At 41.2% G+C, this 18,142-nt stretch overlaps 1 protein-coding gene across 18 annotated transcripts in view; it reads left to right on the forward strand.

Moving 5' to 3' along the window:
- The window catches only part of ANKS1B (ankyrin repeat and sterile alpha motif domain containing 1B), a 1,217,724-nt gene that overhangs the window by 1,125,876 nt on the left and 73,706 nt on the right, over positions 1–18,142 (forward strand). For 12 of the 18 annotated variants that reach the window (XM_032645644.1, XM_032645646.1, XM_032645647.1 and 9 more), the window contains 2 exons: positions 5,049–5,156; positions 7,423–7,602. The exons of 3 other annotated variants lie outside the window; for them this stretch is intronic. In XM_032645644.1, the coding sequence (XP_032501535.1) occupies positions 5,049–5,156; positions 7,423–7,602 (288 nt within the window). The remainder of the gene's footprint in view (positions 1–5,048; positions 5,157–7,422; positions 7,603–18,142) is intronic. 3 more of the 18 variants (XM_032645653.1, XM_032645654.1, XM_032645656.1) reach the window with 1 other exon arrangement.

An 18,142-nucleotide genomic window follows, 5' to 3' on the forward strand; every position in this document is an offset into this window, starting at 1 on the left:
GAGCCTGCGTGCCACAACTACTGAAGCCCGTGCACCTAGAGCCCATGCTCCGCAACAGGAGAAGCCACCAGAATAAGAAGCCCGCGCACTGCAACGAAGAGTAGCCCCCGCTGACTACAGCTAGAGAAAGCCCGCGCGCAGCAGTGAAAACCCAACACAGCCAAAATATAAATTAAAAAAAAAAAAAGGATCGTTTCTAATATAGAAGGAGAGTTACCCAGGCGTTCTTGACATGAACCATCACTCTGTGTTAATTTGTTCATTCTGTCCACCCATTTTCTTTTTCCCTCTTCGGGCTAGTTGTGTGGAGGAGGCATCAATGGAGCTTAGTGTGGAGGAGGGCCTCAGCTTACCTCCTATTGGTGACTGAATGGTGGGATGGGAGAATAGGATGCATTCTTTTAGATTAGGTCTGATGTTAAACTAATAGCTAGAAACCAGACCCATTACTACCAGTACATGTCACTTCAATGAGGGTTTTTCCAAGCTTAACCATATCTCATGATGCAAGGCACCAGCCTATTTGTTTGACATCATTAACTTTATGAAAATGACCAAGTCCCTGTTTTTCCAGGTCAGATTTCCTTGCATCCTTAGAGACCATTAGCTGGAATGAGCACACCGTGGGATTGTGTCTTCTATGTGCTGGCACCGTGCTGATTATTCTCACAGTTTCACTCTTCATCTTTCCAACAACATTTGAGATTGGCATTAACTTCCTTATTTTATAGGCAAGAAAACTGGGATCAAAGGAATCAGGTAACTTGCCCAAAACTGAGCTGTCAGAGAGTAAACCAAAAGCAGCAATGGAAGTTACACCAACTCAATTCTATCACAGTTATTTGTTATTTAGTGTCAGTTTTTTGTCAGAATAATTTTGAGTGGCTTTATTGCTATAAAAACATTTCTTGGCGGCTTCCCTGGTGGCGCAGTGGTTGAGAATCTGCCTGCTAATGCAGGGGACACAGGTTCGAGCCCTGGTCTGGGAGGATCCCACATGCCACGGAGCAACTAGGCCCGTGAGCCACAACTACTGAGCCTGCGCGTCTGGAGCCTGTGCTCCGCAACGAGAGAGGCCGCGATAGTGAGAGGCCCACGCACCGCGATGAAGAGTGGCCCCCGCTTGCCACAACTAGAGAAAGCCCGTGCACAGAAACAAAGACCCAACACAGCAAAAATAAATAAATTAATTAATAAACTCCTACCCCCAACATAAAAAAAAAAAATTTCTTGGGACTTCCCTGGTGGTCCAGTGGTAAAGAATCCGCCTTAAAATGCAGGGGATGTAGGGCTTCCCTGGTGGCGCAATGGTTGAGCGTCTGCCTGCCGATGCAGGGGACATGGGTTCATGCCCCAGTCCGGGAAGATCCCACATGCCGCGGAGCAGCTGGGCCCGTGAGCCATGGCCGCTGAGCCTGCGCGTCCGGAGCCTGTGCTCCACAGCGGGAGAGGCCACAACGGTGAGAGGCCCACGTACCACACAAAAAAAAAAATGCAGGGGATGCGAGTTCAATCCCTGGTCGGGGAACTAGGTTCCCACATGCCACGGGGCAACTAAGCCCATGCGCCACAGCTACTGAGCTTGCGCGCCTCAGCTAGAGAGCCTGCGTGCCGCAAACTACAGGGCCCACGCGCTCTGGAACCCATGCACCACAACTACAGTACCCACGTGCCCTGGAGCCCACGCGCCACAACTAGAGAAGAGAAAACCCACACACCACAACTAGAGAGAAGCCTGCGCGCTGCAACGGAAGATTCTACGCGCCTCAACGAAGATCCCACGTGCCACAACTAAGACCTGATGCGGCCAAAAATAAATAATAAATAAATAATAAATCTTAAAAACGTGTATCTTTAAAAAAACCCAAACATTTCTTAGCAGGTTTTAGGGGCCCAAGGCAGCACCGTCAGCATCAGGTTCAATTCCCTACTGAGAGAAAGGCAGTGGGGATTTTGGGGGGAGGAATTTATATCTAATAGAAGCTTTGACAAAGTAATTGAGAATAAGAATAAAAGGGAATAAGAAAATGTAGTGGTTTTTAGACTTGCACATACACTTGAAAAGGTTAATGTTGTAACTTTCTGAAATGGAGGAATTCTTTGATCTTGATGCTTAAAAAAAAAGAAACAATGAAAGAATATAAGGGTATTTCTCTGGATTGTATGAACAGTATTGCCTGCAAGTAATCAGCCCGCGGGCCACACTTAGCGTATTTTGTAAATCACCTGAAAAAAGGAGTATATGGTGAAATTCCCAAATTTGCAAGAACTACTAAGCTCCTCTGGGTAGTGAAATGCCAAGCTGGCTAATATGAATATAGAAGGATAACACAGGGTTACATGAGTGGGCAGGAGGATGGCAGATGGGCTTCTGCATGGACAACTGTAAGATAAGGAATGTAGGGAGAAATCATTCAAACCATCCTTCCAAGATGAAAGGGCTTTCAGCTATCAGCTATAACAAAACGAAGAGGTTTTACAGTCAGTGTATATTTTTGTGCCTAGTTATTCCTACTGCAGCTAAAAAGCCAGCCCAAAATCAGGAGTGCTTAGAAAGGGCATTTTTAAAGGGGCATTAAAAGCAGGAAATAGTAGCCCACTCATAAGGCCATGGTCCACTTATACCTGGAATGTTGTGAGTAATGTGTTCAGCAGACCTGAAGCATTTGGAATACAGGAGGAGAAGGTACAGAGAGAGTGGACTAAAAGGACTGCTTTATGAAAACAAGCTGCAAAGATGAGAGGCTTTATCAGCCTGGGAAGATGAAGGTTTATAAAATCAGAGGGATGTGGTGCAGGTAGACACACGCTGATTAACATTTACCATCCCCATCTTCGACAGACATGGGTCAGAGAGTGAGTATAAAAGGAATAGAGCAAATTTGTGGTTATCAGAGGGGAAACATGGTGGGGTTAGGGATAAATTAGGAGTTTGGGATTAACATATACACACTACTATATATAAAATAGACAACCATCAGGGACCTACTGTATAGCACAGGGAACTCTACTCAATATTCTGTAATAACCTATATGGGAAAAGAATCTGAAAAAGAATGGATATATGTATATGTATAACTGAATCACTTTGCTGTACACCTGAAACTAACACAACATTGTAAATCAGCTATACTCAAATATAAAATAAAAATTAAATTAGAAAATAAAAATAAATTTGGGGGCTTCCCTGGTGGTGCAGTGGTTGAGAATCTGCCTGCTAATGCAGGGAACACGGGTTCGAGCCCTGGTCTGGGAAGATCCCACATGCCGTGGAGCAACTAGGCCCATGAGCCACAACTACTGAGCCTGCGCGTCTGGAGCCTGTGTGTCTGGAGCCTGTGCTCTGCAACGAGAGGCCGCGATAGTGAAGAGACCTGTGCACCGCGATGAAGAGTGGCCCCCATTTGCCACAACTAGAGAAAGCCCTCTCACAGAAACGAAGACCTAACACAACCAAAAATAAATATAAAAATAAATTTAAAAGATTACTATTAATTAAAGAAAACCAGACATCCCAAGTTAATGAATTTAAAAATAAATAAATAAAGTTTTAATTAAAAAATAAATAAAAGAAATAGAGCATCATGCTAGTTTAAAATTGAAATCAGATTAGGCAGAAAGGCCAATAGGCTAACTGACAAATAGGCCAATAATAGTTCAAGGTAGCACAGGATGAGTGCCAAGGAAATGCCCACTTCAACCCCTTAAAACTTGAAGAGAGAAATTTTTTTAAAAAATCATTTTCACAATGGGTCATTTACTTTGGGAACTAGTTACCCAACAAAGGTTGTTCTATCCTGGTACTACATTTGTGCAGAAAGAGGTGAATATATTTCTCATGAATGGATTTATAATTTGTTGTTTTAAAAAAGTCAGTAATATTTGGAGATATGCCCAACCTTTGCTGTTTGCCTTGGCGTAAAACAAGTTTTGGAGTCAGGCAAACCATATTCAAATCCCAGAGCCACCACATACTAGCTCTTAGGTGGGCTACTTAACCACCCTGAACCGCAGTCTCCTCCTCTGTAAAGCAAGAACACCTTCCAGTTAGGAATGTTGGGATGAAGGAAAGAGTAACATTTGTAAAGCTCTGGGAAGGGCTGAGGACAGAGGCTGTCTGCAAGGCTTGGTTTCCTTTGTTATCTCTTCTACACTATGCCCTTTGCAGCCCTGTCAGACTCAAAAATCCCATCCTGGGGAGTCTCTGGTCAGGCAGTACTTGATTCTAATCCTACTTTGCTACTTTCATCTGTATTAACGTTCATTCTTTCCTATTCATTGAGCCCCCACTATTTCAAACATTGGTTTAGGTGTTTGGGAAATAGTAATGATAAAGATATACCTGCTGTCTGGAAGCTTACCTGGGGGAGAGGGCTACACAAACACTAAACCTGCAAATAAAGTTATTTCAGAGAATTATACGAAGAGGATCACAGGGTAGAGTGTGACGGGGTGAGGGCTCAGTTCTTTTAAAGAGGAGATGGGAAGGGCCTTTGTGAGAAGACAGATAACACTTAAGCAACGTCCAGAGGGATGAGAAGGTGTCATTTGAAAATTGCTGGGGAACATTCCAGGCAGATGGAGAAACAAGGGTGGAGGCCCCAAGGCCAGAATGAGTGTGGAATGTTCAAAGAACAGAGAAGGCTGGAGGGGAGAGAGGAGGGGACACAGAGGAAGACAGAGGGCAGGCAGCCTTGTTGGAACTTGAGGCCAGCTCAGGACTCAGATTTTATCCTGAGCCGTAGGAAGCTATTAGAGGGACGAGGCTTGACTTCTACTTCGGAAGGGTCCTGTGGCTGCTTGGTAGAGGGTTAGACCCTAGGGCAGCCTGAGTGACAGCCCTGTCCCTGCTTTCTCTTCCTACCCACACTGCCTTGCCATTCTGTTCCTCTCTCTCTGGATCCAAGGGGACACACTGATTTCACACCACTTCTCTCCCGGTGCAGAGGTAACTTTGCACAAATCTCTTTCCGCTCCTTTATCTTTTAGGATACGTAAAAATTATTTTTCTCAAGTGAAATATTTAACCCAAATATATGTCTTTTCAGGTTTTAAAAATCAATTTGATTGGCCACAGGAAACGTATCTTGGCATCTCTAGGAGACAGGCTGCACGACGAGCCACCACAGAAGCCCCCTCGGTCCATCACCCTCAGGGTAAGTACCCAGCATGCTTGTTTTGTCCTCCACTCTTATCCTCGAAAATTATTTTGTGCCATAAAATTAAAATGATTGAAGCAGTGGGTCAGGAAGTACAGGCTGTTTTCCATGTAGCCTACCTCACCTGTATAAAAAACTATCTCGCCTTTGATAGTGTTTTCTACGACAAGATTTGTTTTTCTCGGTTAGTTAAATATATATTTTTGAGATTTAAATTAACATCTGAAAAACCACCACCTTTAAAGAACCTCTCCGCTACCCCGCATCCCACACGCCCCTCTACACCAAGAGAAGAAATGAGTTTTCTGTCAAACTCCTCAAACCCACAGGTAGAAAATCGATGAGGACCAGAGTTAAGTAAAAGATCAGTTTAAAATTAACCTTAGGGTCTCCTGTTTTTTAACAAGTGAAAATTTTTCAGCTTTGCCCACTTCAAAAATGAAGAACAGAGAATCTAGAACTTTATTTAGTAAACTGTTTCAGCTGTATTTTAGAATTATGGGGTAGAAAAACTAGGAGGAAGAGAGAAATAAAGTGGAAGAGGAAGGAAGGCAAGAAAGAGCAGAGGGAAGGAGACAGAGAGAAGATTGCCGGGCAGAATGGCAGCGGAAGGAGTAGCCAATGGTCGCTGGTGTTCATGAGGCCTGTAGAAACGTTTCAAAAATTTACCATAAAGGCAGGATCACCATGACCAGTTGGAGAGTTCCAACTCTGTTCTCTTTATTGAGTCCTGCACTTGCTTGCTTCTGATTCCTTTTCTGCAAGTGTCAGAAAGGGTAGTGACAATAAACGAACACAAAAGTAGCACTTAGATGTCACTGCCAGTGATGAAATGCGGTCGAATGCCTCTTATCAGTGGACTTCAGCAAACAGTAACTACTGTCAGTATCACAGAGGATCGAGCAGGAGAGGAGCTGTTAAGATTTTAAAGCTGATTCAGTTTTAAAGGAAAAGAAAATACAGAAAGACTTCAGGAAATGCAAGAGAATTGGCTCCAGGAGGGCCACGAGGAAAACTGACGATTGGGGCAGTTGGAATACACTGGTTTATTTGGAGGCTAGTGAGGGCTTAGGGAGTAGTGAAGATAGAAGAGGACCTATTTCTCCCTCAGTAAGAAAAATAAATTGGGGGAAAATAAGGCTAGAAAGGGATTATCATTTTGCCTTTGTTTTGCTACACAAAAGAGGAGAAAGATACAGGCACCATCAGTGTAACCATCCTAAAATGACCCTCTCGAGGAGTAATTCCCTGCTACTTACCCTACTGTCTTTCCTTCCTCTGCTGAACCTCTCCCTCTGGCTCTCTGGAAGAGATTTAGGGAAACAACAGGCAAATCAAAGACAGAAATTCCCAAGAAAAAGTGTAGGACCTTAATCCATCAAAGGAGGTCCAGAACATCTTGGGGAGAAGTAGCCTGGAGAATCGGCACGATCCAATCCTCCACTTACTTGAACACATCAGAGCCCAGCTGTCTTCCCCCCTTTATCTTACTCCTTTTTTCTTTTTTTTTTTTTGCGGTACGCGGGCCTCTCACTGTTGTGGCCTCTCCCGTTGCGGAGCATAGGCTCCAGACGCGCAGGCTCAGCGGCCATGGCTCATGGGCCCAGCCGCTCCACGGCATGTGGGATCTTCCCGGACCGGGAAACGAACCCGTGTCCCCTGCATCGGCAGGCGGACTCTCAACCACTGTGCCACCAGGGAAGCCCCTATCTTACTTCTTGACCAGTTTCGCCCAATTCTCTTTGCCATTGAAGCCCATCCTCTGTCATTACATGCATTGCTCTGCAGTCTGTGCGTGTGACATGCCATTTCCATACTGTGTCCTCTTCCTGGCAGGGATTGCCAGGCCACTCGCTGATGGAGGATCAACACCCATGAGGTCCCACTTTAGCTTTCTTTTCATGGCATCTACCATGGTGAGGCCCCTCTGTCCACATAGAGACACAGTTCCTTCCCTTGTAAACACAAGTGATAGTGTCAGGCGTGCCCAACATATGTGTGCCTCTCTCCTGGGATCATCCATGGTGCTGGCTTAAGAAAACAGAGCCTGATTGTTGATATTGTAAACCTTCAACCTGAAATGCTTAGTGGGGAGGTATTGATTGTGCCATTAATAAAATGGTAGAATGTCATCGATTCCTTGGCAGTTGATTCAAAAATGACTCCCCACCCCCGCAGTGTATCTTGTCAGTATTTCACAGTTTTGAAACCAGAGGTCAGCCACAAGAACATGGTATTTATTTCATGATGTATTTCCATTCAGGAACCCAGTGGTAATCACACTCCTCCTCAGTTGTCTCCATCACTTAGCCAAAGCACTTACACCACTGGTGGCTCCCTAGACGTTCCTCACATTATCATGCAGGGCGATGCAAGGAGGAGAAGAAATGAAAACTACTTTGATGATATTCCCCGATCAAAACTGGAGAGGCAGATGGCCCAGGTAAGGTGTTCAAAGCGTCTGTGATGTTTTTGTCTTTCACCCATATCAAGTAATGCATTCCAGTTTTGGACAGTTGCTTACAATGGATGCCTACTGTACACAACGTAACTGGAATTTTACCATTTTATGCCATGACTTTCGTTCTCTGCTCAGTTGAACTAGAATGAAATGGACCTTTCTGGGAATGGAATGTATACACAGATCCCTGTTATCCATTTCTTTACTGAAGAAATTATGTCTGATCTCTTTGCACCCAGAAAGTCTTTGCCCTAAAGGGAGGCAAAGTGTGTAAGAATCAAATCATAATGAAAAAATAAATCATAAAAGTCTAGATTATAGAATGTAAATTGGTCAGATGACAGGGCAAAAGTCGGGGGTGGGGGAGTATTAACTCCGAGAAATGTGGTTCATTTTCTCCCAAGTTTACACATTTGTGTAGAATTGTACAATGGGGACTAGTTGCATCCATCTCGTACTGTCACCTTGAGTGGTTGAAAATGATGCTGCTGCCTGACACAAATAACTGAAGAGAGAGGTCTGTCCTGTTCAGACCTTTCCATGTTTTGGGTATGGATGTCCGTGTTTCACCTGTCCGCAGATTGCTGCTCAGGAACTCAGGTCAGCCATAACCAAATAGTGGTGCTCTTCCTAAAGCACATTCAGATGGGCAGCTAGCTCTGCAGTGTCACCCCGAGGCTCAGAGCTATGCATTTGTTGACAGCTGTTGGCAGAATCAACCCTTTTCATCCTCATTCTAGGTTCAGACTGAGCGTTGAGAGGCTTCTCTGCCTCCCACACCTAAGATGAGAATCTTGAGGTGAAAATTTGACTGCAATTGCGTTGCCTTGGTTGTTAAATATTTTCCTCAGCTGTTTGGTGAGATACTGTTTTTTTAAAGCCTTTGGTAAACATTCAGTGCTTGCCGCTCACGAAAGAAAAATGCGAAGAGAATGTTCTGGAAGCCATGGCTATTCTGCCTGCATATGCCCTGGAGAGAAGGGGTCTGAGATATTGTGTCTCCTTTCAACTTGCTCAGTATCAAATTGTTCTCAGGGTTCTTTGTGCAAAGAATAGCAATGTTGGGATTATGGAGAATCTTTTATTGAAGGGAGGTGGAAAATGTGGGAGAGACAAGAAAAGAATAATTTTCCCTGTCTCTCTTGTTAAGTATTGTCTTTTAATCCTTATTACTGTTTTCACTGATGTTTTTTTAAAATAAGAGAATCTAAAAGCTTTTTTCCCCAAGATGTTCATACATTTCCTGCTATTTGTTAGTATCTGCGGATCACATATGTGGTTAAATTTCTCTAATGACAGTATTTCAGAGACATGGTTTGTTTTAACCTTGAACCATGTAGTCTTTATGTATTAATGCAAACTGGGTCTTTCCTGGACCCTTTTCTTCCCTGAATAAGGGCGGATCATCCATTAACAAGCATTATCTGTTATTGACTGCCAAATTCAGCAACAGAATCACCTGTCTGAACTGCTCATGTAATTTATGCGAGTTCTCCACTTAGTGCAGTTTTTTTCAGAGAGGAAATTAATTACTCTTCTGCCTGAGTGTGTACACTCAGAGGTAATCTCACAATTGCTCCCCTATGATCTTTGTGAGATTCACAACCTAGGGGCAGTATTACCATCTGAAGAGCCTAGATCTTTTTCTTGTCATTCCAATCAGAATGCATCCCTTTCTGGAATTGCCTTGCCCTTGAGAAAATTGAATGAACTTTTATCTGGCCAGGTGAGAAAGGCCAAAATGCACAAAGAGAAATGAGGTAAGCAGCGGATGAGTTGGGGGCTATGGGAGGTCTGTGTGAATGTGCTTATTTCCCTCCTGTGTACTGTTCACGATGATCGGATGACTGATGGAGACCTACGCCTCCATCAGCAGCCAGGAGCTTATTAGAAGCTTTCTAATATCCCACTGCTCAATACAGCACTTTTGCTGCAGAATAAATAGGAGATGGCACTACAGGAATCCAATCGATAAGAAAAAGGGATTCTGGGATTACAGCTCTTCAGGCTGTGTTAATTGCAGTTTTTTATTTGTCTTGAGACTCTTTCCCAGTCTAGAAATGCCAGAAATCGTGGAGAAATGAATGGGTACCTTTTAAAAAATAGAACCATTTCAAAGCTTTAACCTGTCAAAATATGAAATACTCGGTAATTTCGTTGTTGAACAGTTTTATTTATGTGACTTTTTCACCACTCAGCCACCCAATTGATGTTTTTTCTTATTCTTCTGCTTCTGGTCATTTGCTGTAATAATTTTTGAAATCCGTTTGCTTTTTTTTTTTTAGAACCCATCAAACTGTCTCTAGACCACATCTTCCCCAATGTTACGCCCTTAGCCAGTAAAGCTGAATACAAGTCTTCTTCCTAAGGGCTTGAATTAGCAATTTTAGCAATTCAAATTCCTGTAAGCAAGCAGCTACTTACACCTCCTTCCAACCAGGAGCTCAGTCCCTGAGGTTCCTTCCCAAGGGGTTTCTCCCAAGGGGCTTACTTGAGGTTGGGTAACGCATGCCTAACCAGTCTGTTTCCCACTAAAAGGCAGAAGTCCACCTTCAGGCTTTCTTACTTACTTACTACAAGAAAGGAAAACGCAATTAAAAGAAAATCACCTGGACAAATCCTTGTTCTCAGAAACCCCTTTACTGCTTCAAGTTTACCTGAGCCCCCAGAAGAGTGATTTGGAATTCTAGCCGTAGGCCGGGAACCTTAAGTTCTTGGTGGCTGCAGTAATTCGTAGGAGCATAGCTTTTGCCCAGCAGATGTGGAAGTGCTTTAACTTGAAAAACCAATGCTGAAAGTTAAATTGAGATAAATTTAATGTCCATTCCACCTATTAAATTTGTTCGTTAGCAAATATTTTTTTAAAAGGTAACACAGTGTTTGACTACTTGTTTTCAATTCGAACCAATGTTTAAAATACTTGTCTTGGAATCCAGAGGATTTTAAATAGTACGGCTATTGTTTGCTTTTATTCTGATGTAAGCAATATTGTGGCATCAAATTGTCTTAAATAAATATGTGAGAAACAAAATCAAGTTCAGTACTGATAGGATTTTTGAAACCATGAAATGTAATGATGTAAACACATCTAAACAATGGATTGCCTATCACGCTGAAAACGTAGCTTTCTAGCCTATAATTCTAAATTGGACTCAGCCCAGAAGTTCTGAAAGGCTCCCCTATTTCCATATCCCTAATAAATAAATGTTGCATTGACATTTGTATAATAATACCTTAATGCGTATAGAGCTTGCTTTTAAATTTCCAGAGCACTGTCATATCTGTCATCTCATTTTAGCACAAACAAGGTATCCTACACAACTATTTATGTGTGTGTAGCACATGGCAGATCAGCTTTTAAGACCAAGTTCTGTGGAAATGAGATAGTAAGCGAAAATATGAAAAATAATAACAGAAGGAGGAAAAATATTTCCAGTATTTAGGACCTAATTGCAATATTTAGAAATTTTCTTGAGTGATGTTTAGGAGAAGTCAAAACATTCTTAAAATGAATAATAAATGAGAGTTAATGGAATTAATAAAGTTTAGGGACCACATTCTCCAAAGTTATGAAAAAAGGAAACGGAGTTTCCCAAAGTGAAACTTATAACCATTTATTTATAACCAAATACTTATGGAAAAATGAAATAATACTTCTATTTTCACAAAATAAAAAAGACTCCTAAACAGTAAGAGAAAACCCACACTATAGAAGTTCTTGTGTTTTGAATGCTCTCATCTAATTAGAAATATCCATATTGCCTGAGGCAGTTACCTTACCTGATGCTTAGAAACAGACATTATCCACATTTCAAAGACTGGGAAACAGAAATTATGTGACTTGGTGGGGGTAGCACAGCCCGAAAGAAACCAAATGAGAACTTGCCTGGGGCAATATGTCAGGCACTAGAAAGGCTTTGTCTAAATTGCTTCTAAATCACTAGAAAGTTGATTCAGTTGAAAGTCTACTGTATCCTGATCCAAACTGTATTACTTAATAAGTACGACTAGATCAATTACTTCTTTATTTGAAAGCACTTTACATATTATATTAGTTCTACAAATGGTCATTCTTTTGATTCTGTTAGAGGAAGAGAAATGGAAACTGGGCCACATAGAAGCCCTGCCATGGCCCCATCCATGTCTGAAATTCCACATGCAGTATCTTATTTACACCTCACAGCAGCCCCTTCTATACTCAAGGAACCCAGCTGGGTGAGTGTTTTGCTTTGCAGCTGCTACATGGCAGAGCCAGGACTCAAGCTGTCTGCCTGACCATGTCCTGTTCTATGGCCCCTGATGCCCGGTGGGCTACTTCTATTTTGAAATGATATAGAATATCTTAGTAACAGTTCAATACATACTAATTTCCCATATGCTCTAACAGATTATACATACATAGGAACAGTGAGCAGAACGAGGATAAAATTGCTAGTTGTTTAGTGGAAACTTACTGAATCAGCTCATGGTTCTCACCATAAAACCTTTTTTTAAAAAAATACTTAATTTAAAAAATTTTATTTTATTGAAGTGTAGCCAATTTACAATATCATGTTAGTTTCAGGTATACTATGAGTCTGTTTCTGTTTGGAAAATAAGTTCACTGATATCTCTTTTTTTTAGATTCCACATATAAGTGGTATCATATGATATTTGTCTTTCTCTGTCTGGCTTATTTCACTTAGCAGGATAATAGTAGTAGTAGGATAATCTCTAGGTCCATCCATGTTGCTGCAAATGGCATTATTTCATTCTTTTTTATGGCTGAGTAATATTCCATTGTGTGTATATAACCACATCTTCTTTATCCATTCATCTGTCAATGGACATTTAGGTTGCATTCATGTCTTGGCTATTGTGAATAGTGCTGCTGTGAACACAAGGGTGCATGTATCTTTTTGCATCATGGTTTTCTCCAGATATTTGCCTAGGAGTGGGATTGCTGGGTCGTATGGTAGCTCTGTTTTTAGTTTTTTAAGGAACCTCCATACTGTTCTCCATAGTGGCTCTACCAATTTACATTCCCACCAACAGTGTAGGAGGGTTCCCTTTTCTCCACACCCTCTCCAGCATTTATTGTGTGTAGATTTTTTGATGATGGCCATTCTGACTCGTGTGAGGTGATACCTCATTGTAGTTTTGATTTGCATTTCTCTAATAATTAGTGATGTTGGAGCATCTTTTCATGTGCTTTTTGGCTATCTGTGTGTCTTCTTTGGAGAAATGTCTATTTAAATTTTTTGTCCATTTTTTGATTGGGTTATTTGTTTTTTTGATATTAAGCTTCATGAGCTGTTTATATATTTTGGAGATAATCCCTTGTCGGTTGCTTTGTTTGCAAATATTGTCTCCCATTCTGAGGGCTGTCTTTTCGTTTTGTTTATGGTTTCCTTTGCTGTGCAAAAGCTTTTAAGTTTAATTAGGCCTCATTTGTTTATTTTTGTTTTTATTTTCATTACTCTAGGAGATAGATCAAAAAAGATTGTTTGTAGACTTTTTGATGCTGGCCATTCTGACCAGAGTGAAGTCACACCTCATTGTAGTTTTGATTTGCATTTCTCTAATAATTAGCAATGTTGAACATTTTTTCATGTGCCCATTGGCCATCTGTATGTCTTCTTTGGAGAAATGTCTATCTAGGTCTTCTGCTCATTTTTTGATTGGATTGTTTGTTTTTTTGATATTGAGCTGTATGAGCTGTTTGTATATTTTGGAAACTGATCCCTTGTCGGTTGCATCATTTGTAAACATTTTCTCCCATTCTGTAGGTTGTCTTTTCGTTTTGTTTATGGTTTTCTTTGCTGTGCAAAAGCTTTTAAGTTTAATTAGGTCTCATTTGTTTATTTTTATTTCCATTCCTCTAGGAAATGGATCTAAAAAGATATTGCTGCGATTTATGTCAAAGAGTGTTCTGCCTGTATTTTCCTCTAGGAGTTTTATAGTATCTGGCCTTCCATTTAGGTCTTTAATCCATTTCTGCATTTCTACAGTGTTTATTTGTTGATCCTCTTAGTGGAAACCCTTCCTGCACATTTGGTAGAACTCTGCCCTCCTCCCATGTTTGTGAAAAGCTTTGTAGGTAGCTGTGGGGTTTACTGCGTATACAGAGAAGTTCTTGCCTGTGAGGGTTTCTCCAATTAGTGGATGCTGTTTCCTTAGCAGCATCTTCAGTTGGAGTTTTGATTTGGTTTCCTTCAGGCTGTGTGACCTGTACCAAGTCATGCGATTTCTCTGAACTTCGGTTTCCTTGTCTCTAAAACATGGATAAAGACTGCCTGGCAGGCTTGTGTGTGTCAGATAATTTATGTTTAAGTATATTCTAAACTGTAAATCACAATGTATATATAGATAGATAGATGATATGACTATCCATTCAGATATATCATCTACCTGTCCCTAATTCAAAGGTCCCTGATTCATTGTAGGGCCAGTTAATGCCAAAGACATTAGAAAGGCAAGTGCTCAGATGGTTGTAGCATTCTATAAAGACCATCCTTTTGTTCCAGTATTATTTCCATACTTAGAATGTATATTGAGAATGGAATTGGAATTTTCCTCATTATTTTAATCGTATAAATATGAAGGCTGCCAAGGAGCATCTTTCATGATGGAAAAGGGATCTGTGAGATGATCACAAAGCCAGGGAAAGCAGAGGAGAGATGGAAGAGTCCTCTGCAAATTCAGCATACAAAAGTATGTAGCAAAGGGTATCTTACAGTAATAACACGTTAATATTGTAACATGGTAAGAGAAAACATTAAGTGAGAAAGAAAAGATTGTTTTTGACTTAAATGAACTTTAAAACTTGTTTGAAATACAAAATACACAAAATTGTTAACTAGAAAGCATGGATAGCCCCAAAATCCATGAGGCAAACACTGAGCCAGCCTCTGAGAAAGAAGGGAGTAATTTATTCTTCTGTATTTTCTCTGGGAAAGGAAGCCTAGTGTTCCTAGAAATTCTACCCACTGCTCTCATGTTATGGAATTTACAGAATCAGCCTTCAAAAAATGGTACAACTGTGTTGAAAAGAACGGCATTTTACAAAGCGACTTTTCCCCCACTAAACAAGTTTTATTACTGAGTTACGTTAGATTTTTTCAAATGTCCATGAGTTAGTGGCTAATTCTTAATTTAGATTTTCATCACCTCACCACTGCTCAGAAAAGTTCAGCGTGTCCGTGACTTCAAAATTTTTTTTCCGTGAAGGTCTAAAGAGCAGCTTCTAATACTTAAGCACAGACAGATAATACATAACCCAAAAAAGAAGGTTAAGAATAAATTCAGTAAGCTCTTCCATCAGGAGCTTCCGATGTGACAGCTTGTTGAGTTGACAAGCTAACACACCAGCTTCAGTGATAACTTGGGATGTTGATGATATCTGTGCCCTGTTTCAAGCCAGGAACTCTGGACCGTCAACCATCTATGCCCAAAGGCATCATGCCAAGCAAAAGTGGAAAAAGGTGCTTTCATACTTGGAATTTAAACCTGATGTGTTGTATACCTAGTTTGTTAATGTGGACGGTTAACTGCCTTTTCTCAAAATATATGCTCTCCCTATACTACAAAGCGACAGTAATCAAGACAGTATGGTACTGGCATGAAAACAGAAATATAGATCAATGGAACAGGATAGAAAACCCAGAGATAAACCCACACACCTAGGTCAACTAATCTATGACAAAGGAGGCAAGGATATACAATGGAGAAAAGACAGCCTCTTGAATAAGTGGTGCTGGGAAAACTGGACAGCTACATGTAAAAGAATGAAATTAGAACACCCCCTAACACCATATACAAAAATAAACTCAAAATGGATTAAAGACCTAAATATAAGGCCAGACACTATAAAACTCTTAGACGAAAACATAGGCAGAACACTCTATGACATAAATCATAGCAAGATCCTTTTTGACCCACCTCCTAGAGAAATGGAAATAAAAAGAAAAATAAACAAATGGGACCTAATGAAACTTCAAAGCTTTTGCACAGCAAAGGAAACCATAAACAAGAAATAAAGACAACCCTCAGAATGGGAGAAAATATTTGCAAGCAAAGCAACGGACAAAGGATTAATCTCCAAAATATAGAAGCAGCTCATGCAGCTCAATATCAAAAAAACAAACAACCCAATCCAAAAATGGGAAAAGACCTAAATAGACATTTCTCCAAAGAAGATATGCAGATTGCCAACAAACACATGAAAGGATGCTCAAGATCACTAATCATTAGAGAAACGCAAATTAAAACTACAATGAGGTATCACTGCACACCAGTCAGAATGGCCATCATCAAAAAATCTACAAACAATAAATGCTGGAGAGGGTGTGGAGAAAAGGGAACCCTCTTGCACTGTTGGTGGGAATGTAAATTGATACAGCCACTATGGAGAACAGTATGGAGGTTCCTTAAAGAACTAAAAATAGAATTACCATACGACCCAGCAATCCCACTACTGGGCATATACCCTGAGAAAACCATAATTCAGAAAGAGTCATGTACCCCAATGTTCACTGCAGCTCTGTTTACAATAGCCAGGACATGGAAGCAACCTAAGTGTCCATCGAGAGATGAATGGATAAAGAAGATGTGGCACATATATACAACGGAATATTACTCAACCATAAAGAGAAATGAAATTGAGTTGTGGTGAGGTCAATGGACCTAGAGTTTGTCATATAGACTGAAGTAAGTCAGAAAGAGAAAAATAAATACCGTATGCTAACACATATATATGGAATCTAAAAAAAAACAGGTTCTGAAGAACCTAGGGGCAGGACAGGAATAAAGATGCAGACGTAGAGAATGGACTTGAGGACACGGGGAGGGGGAAAGATAAGCTGGGCCGAAGTGAGAGAGTAGCATTGACATATATACACTACCAAATGTAAAACAGATAGCTAGTGGGAAGCAGCTGCATCGTACGGGGAGATCAGCTTGGTGCTTTGTGACCACCTAGAGGGGTGGGATAGGGAGGGTGGGAGAGAGGCTCAAGAGGGAGGGGTTATGGGGATATATGTATATGTATAGCTGATGCACTTTGTTATACAGCAGAAACTAACACAACGTTGTAAATCAATTATACTCCAATAAGGATAGTAAAAAAAAATTTGTTTTAAGTTTATATATATGCTCTCCCCTTGACAACTTCGGTGCTGGAAATTCCAGTATGATTGTCATCTTATGGGCAACATTGAAGTGTTACCGTCTATCCTGTACCACAGTCAGAAAATAATAATAATAGGAAGAATTGGGAGAATCACTCAGATGGAGTCGCTTTTACGTTTTGATACTCATGTTACAAGTCTCAATTCTTTCATTCTCTGTCAAGTCCATCAGTGAGGCACATTAGATGACCAGGAGTTTGTTCTGACTGACGCAGTCAGACCTAAACACCTCCACTCTCTCTGCTAGGGAAGCTGTGATGTCTCCACCTACCCATCATGTGCTGGTACTTAACCAAGGAGAATGTTTCCAGTTAAAACCAGATCACGGATTTTTTTTAAAAACATGAACAGAAAGGATCCTATTTTCAACTGAATAAATAATAAATCGGACAATATATAAAAACCCTGTTTTAGTGGAATTGACCTTGTGATATTTCGTGGTGCCTTAGGCTGGCTGACATTGAGTGGCGTGTTTGCAGAGAGGCACACCAGGCTATCTTTTTCCACTTGTTAAATTTTTGGAATGTTTCTTACTAGATTCAGTCCAGTTCTTGGGTCCACAGGTCAGTGTTAGCTCTTATAATCTGACCTTGATATGTTTTCAAGGGTAGGAGAATTCTCTTCTTTTCTCTTTCTTCCTTTTCTTTTTCCAGTATTAAAGAAAAAAGAGGGAAGGTTTTTAATGTCTAGAGGAAATGGGGCTTCTTGTGCGGTCCTGTCTCAGTTACATCCGTTTCTGTGTGACTAAAGTAATAAATCAGTAGGGACTCTTCTGAATGCATGCAGGTAACAGAAATCCAACTCAAGATGTCTTAAGCAGAAAAGGGCACATACTTGGGTCATTTTTGGTACAAAGTCTTGGTAGCCTGGGTTCAGGTGCTCATATGACATCTTGGTCTCGGGCTCTTCATGTCTTAGCTCTGCTGTCCTCTGGGTTGGCTCTTTTCCCAATCAGGCTTTCTCTACATGAGGGGAGTTTCAAGTCCAATTCCTGTTAAACTGGAACCTGTGAGAAAGAGGGCTTATCTTACCAAGGGTTCCCCCAAAAGCCCCAGGATTGAGTCCCACTGGTTCAGATCGGGCTGGTTTGGCTCTTTTATGTGTCCTGAGCTAATCACACAGGAGAGGAGCATGTGTGTGTGTGGTGTGCGTGTGCATGGTGTGTGCGTGGTGTGCGTGTGTGCGTGTGTGTGTGTGTGTGTGTGTGTGTGTGTGTGAGAGAGAGAGAGAGATGCGATTAGCCAGGCATAGGTCACATGCCTGGAGATGGTTTTAGCTCCACCTGAACCACAGGAACTGAGGGATGGCAAAGAAACTCCTCCTGTGGACAGGCTTTCATGAGCAGAAGTGGCCAT

This window comes from Phocoena sinus, chromosome 10, assembly GCF_008692025.1.
Source record: "Phocoena sinus isolate mPhoSin1 chromosome 10, mPhoSin1.pri, whole genome shotgun sequence".
Classification (NCBI taxonomy): Eukaryota; Metazoa; Chordata; class Mammalia; order Artiodactyla; family Phocoenidae; genus Phocoena; species Phocoena sinus.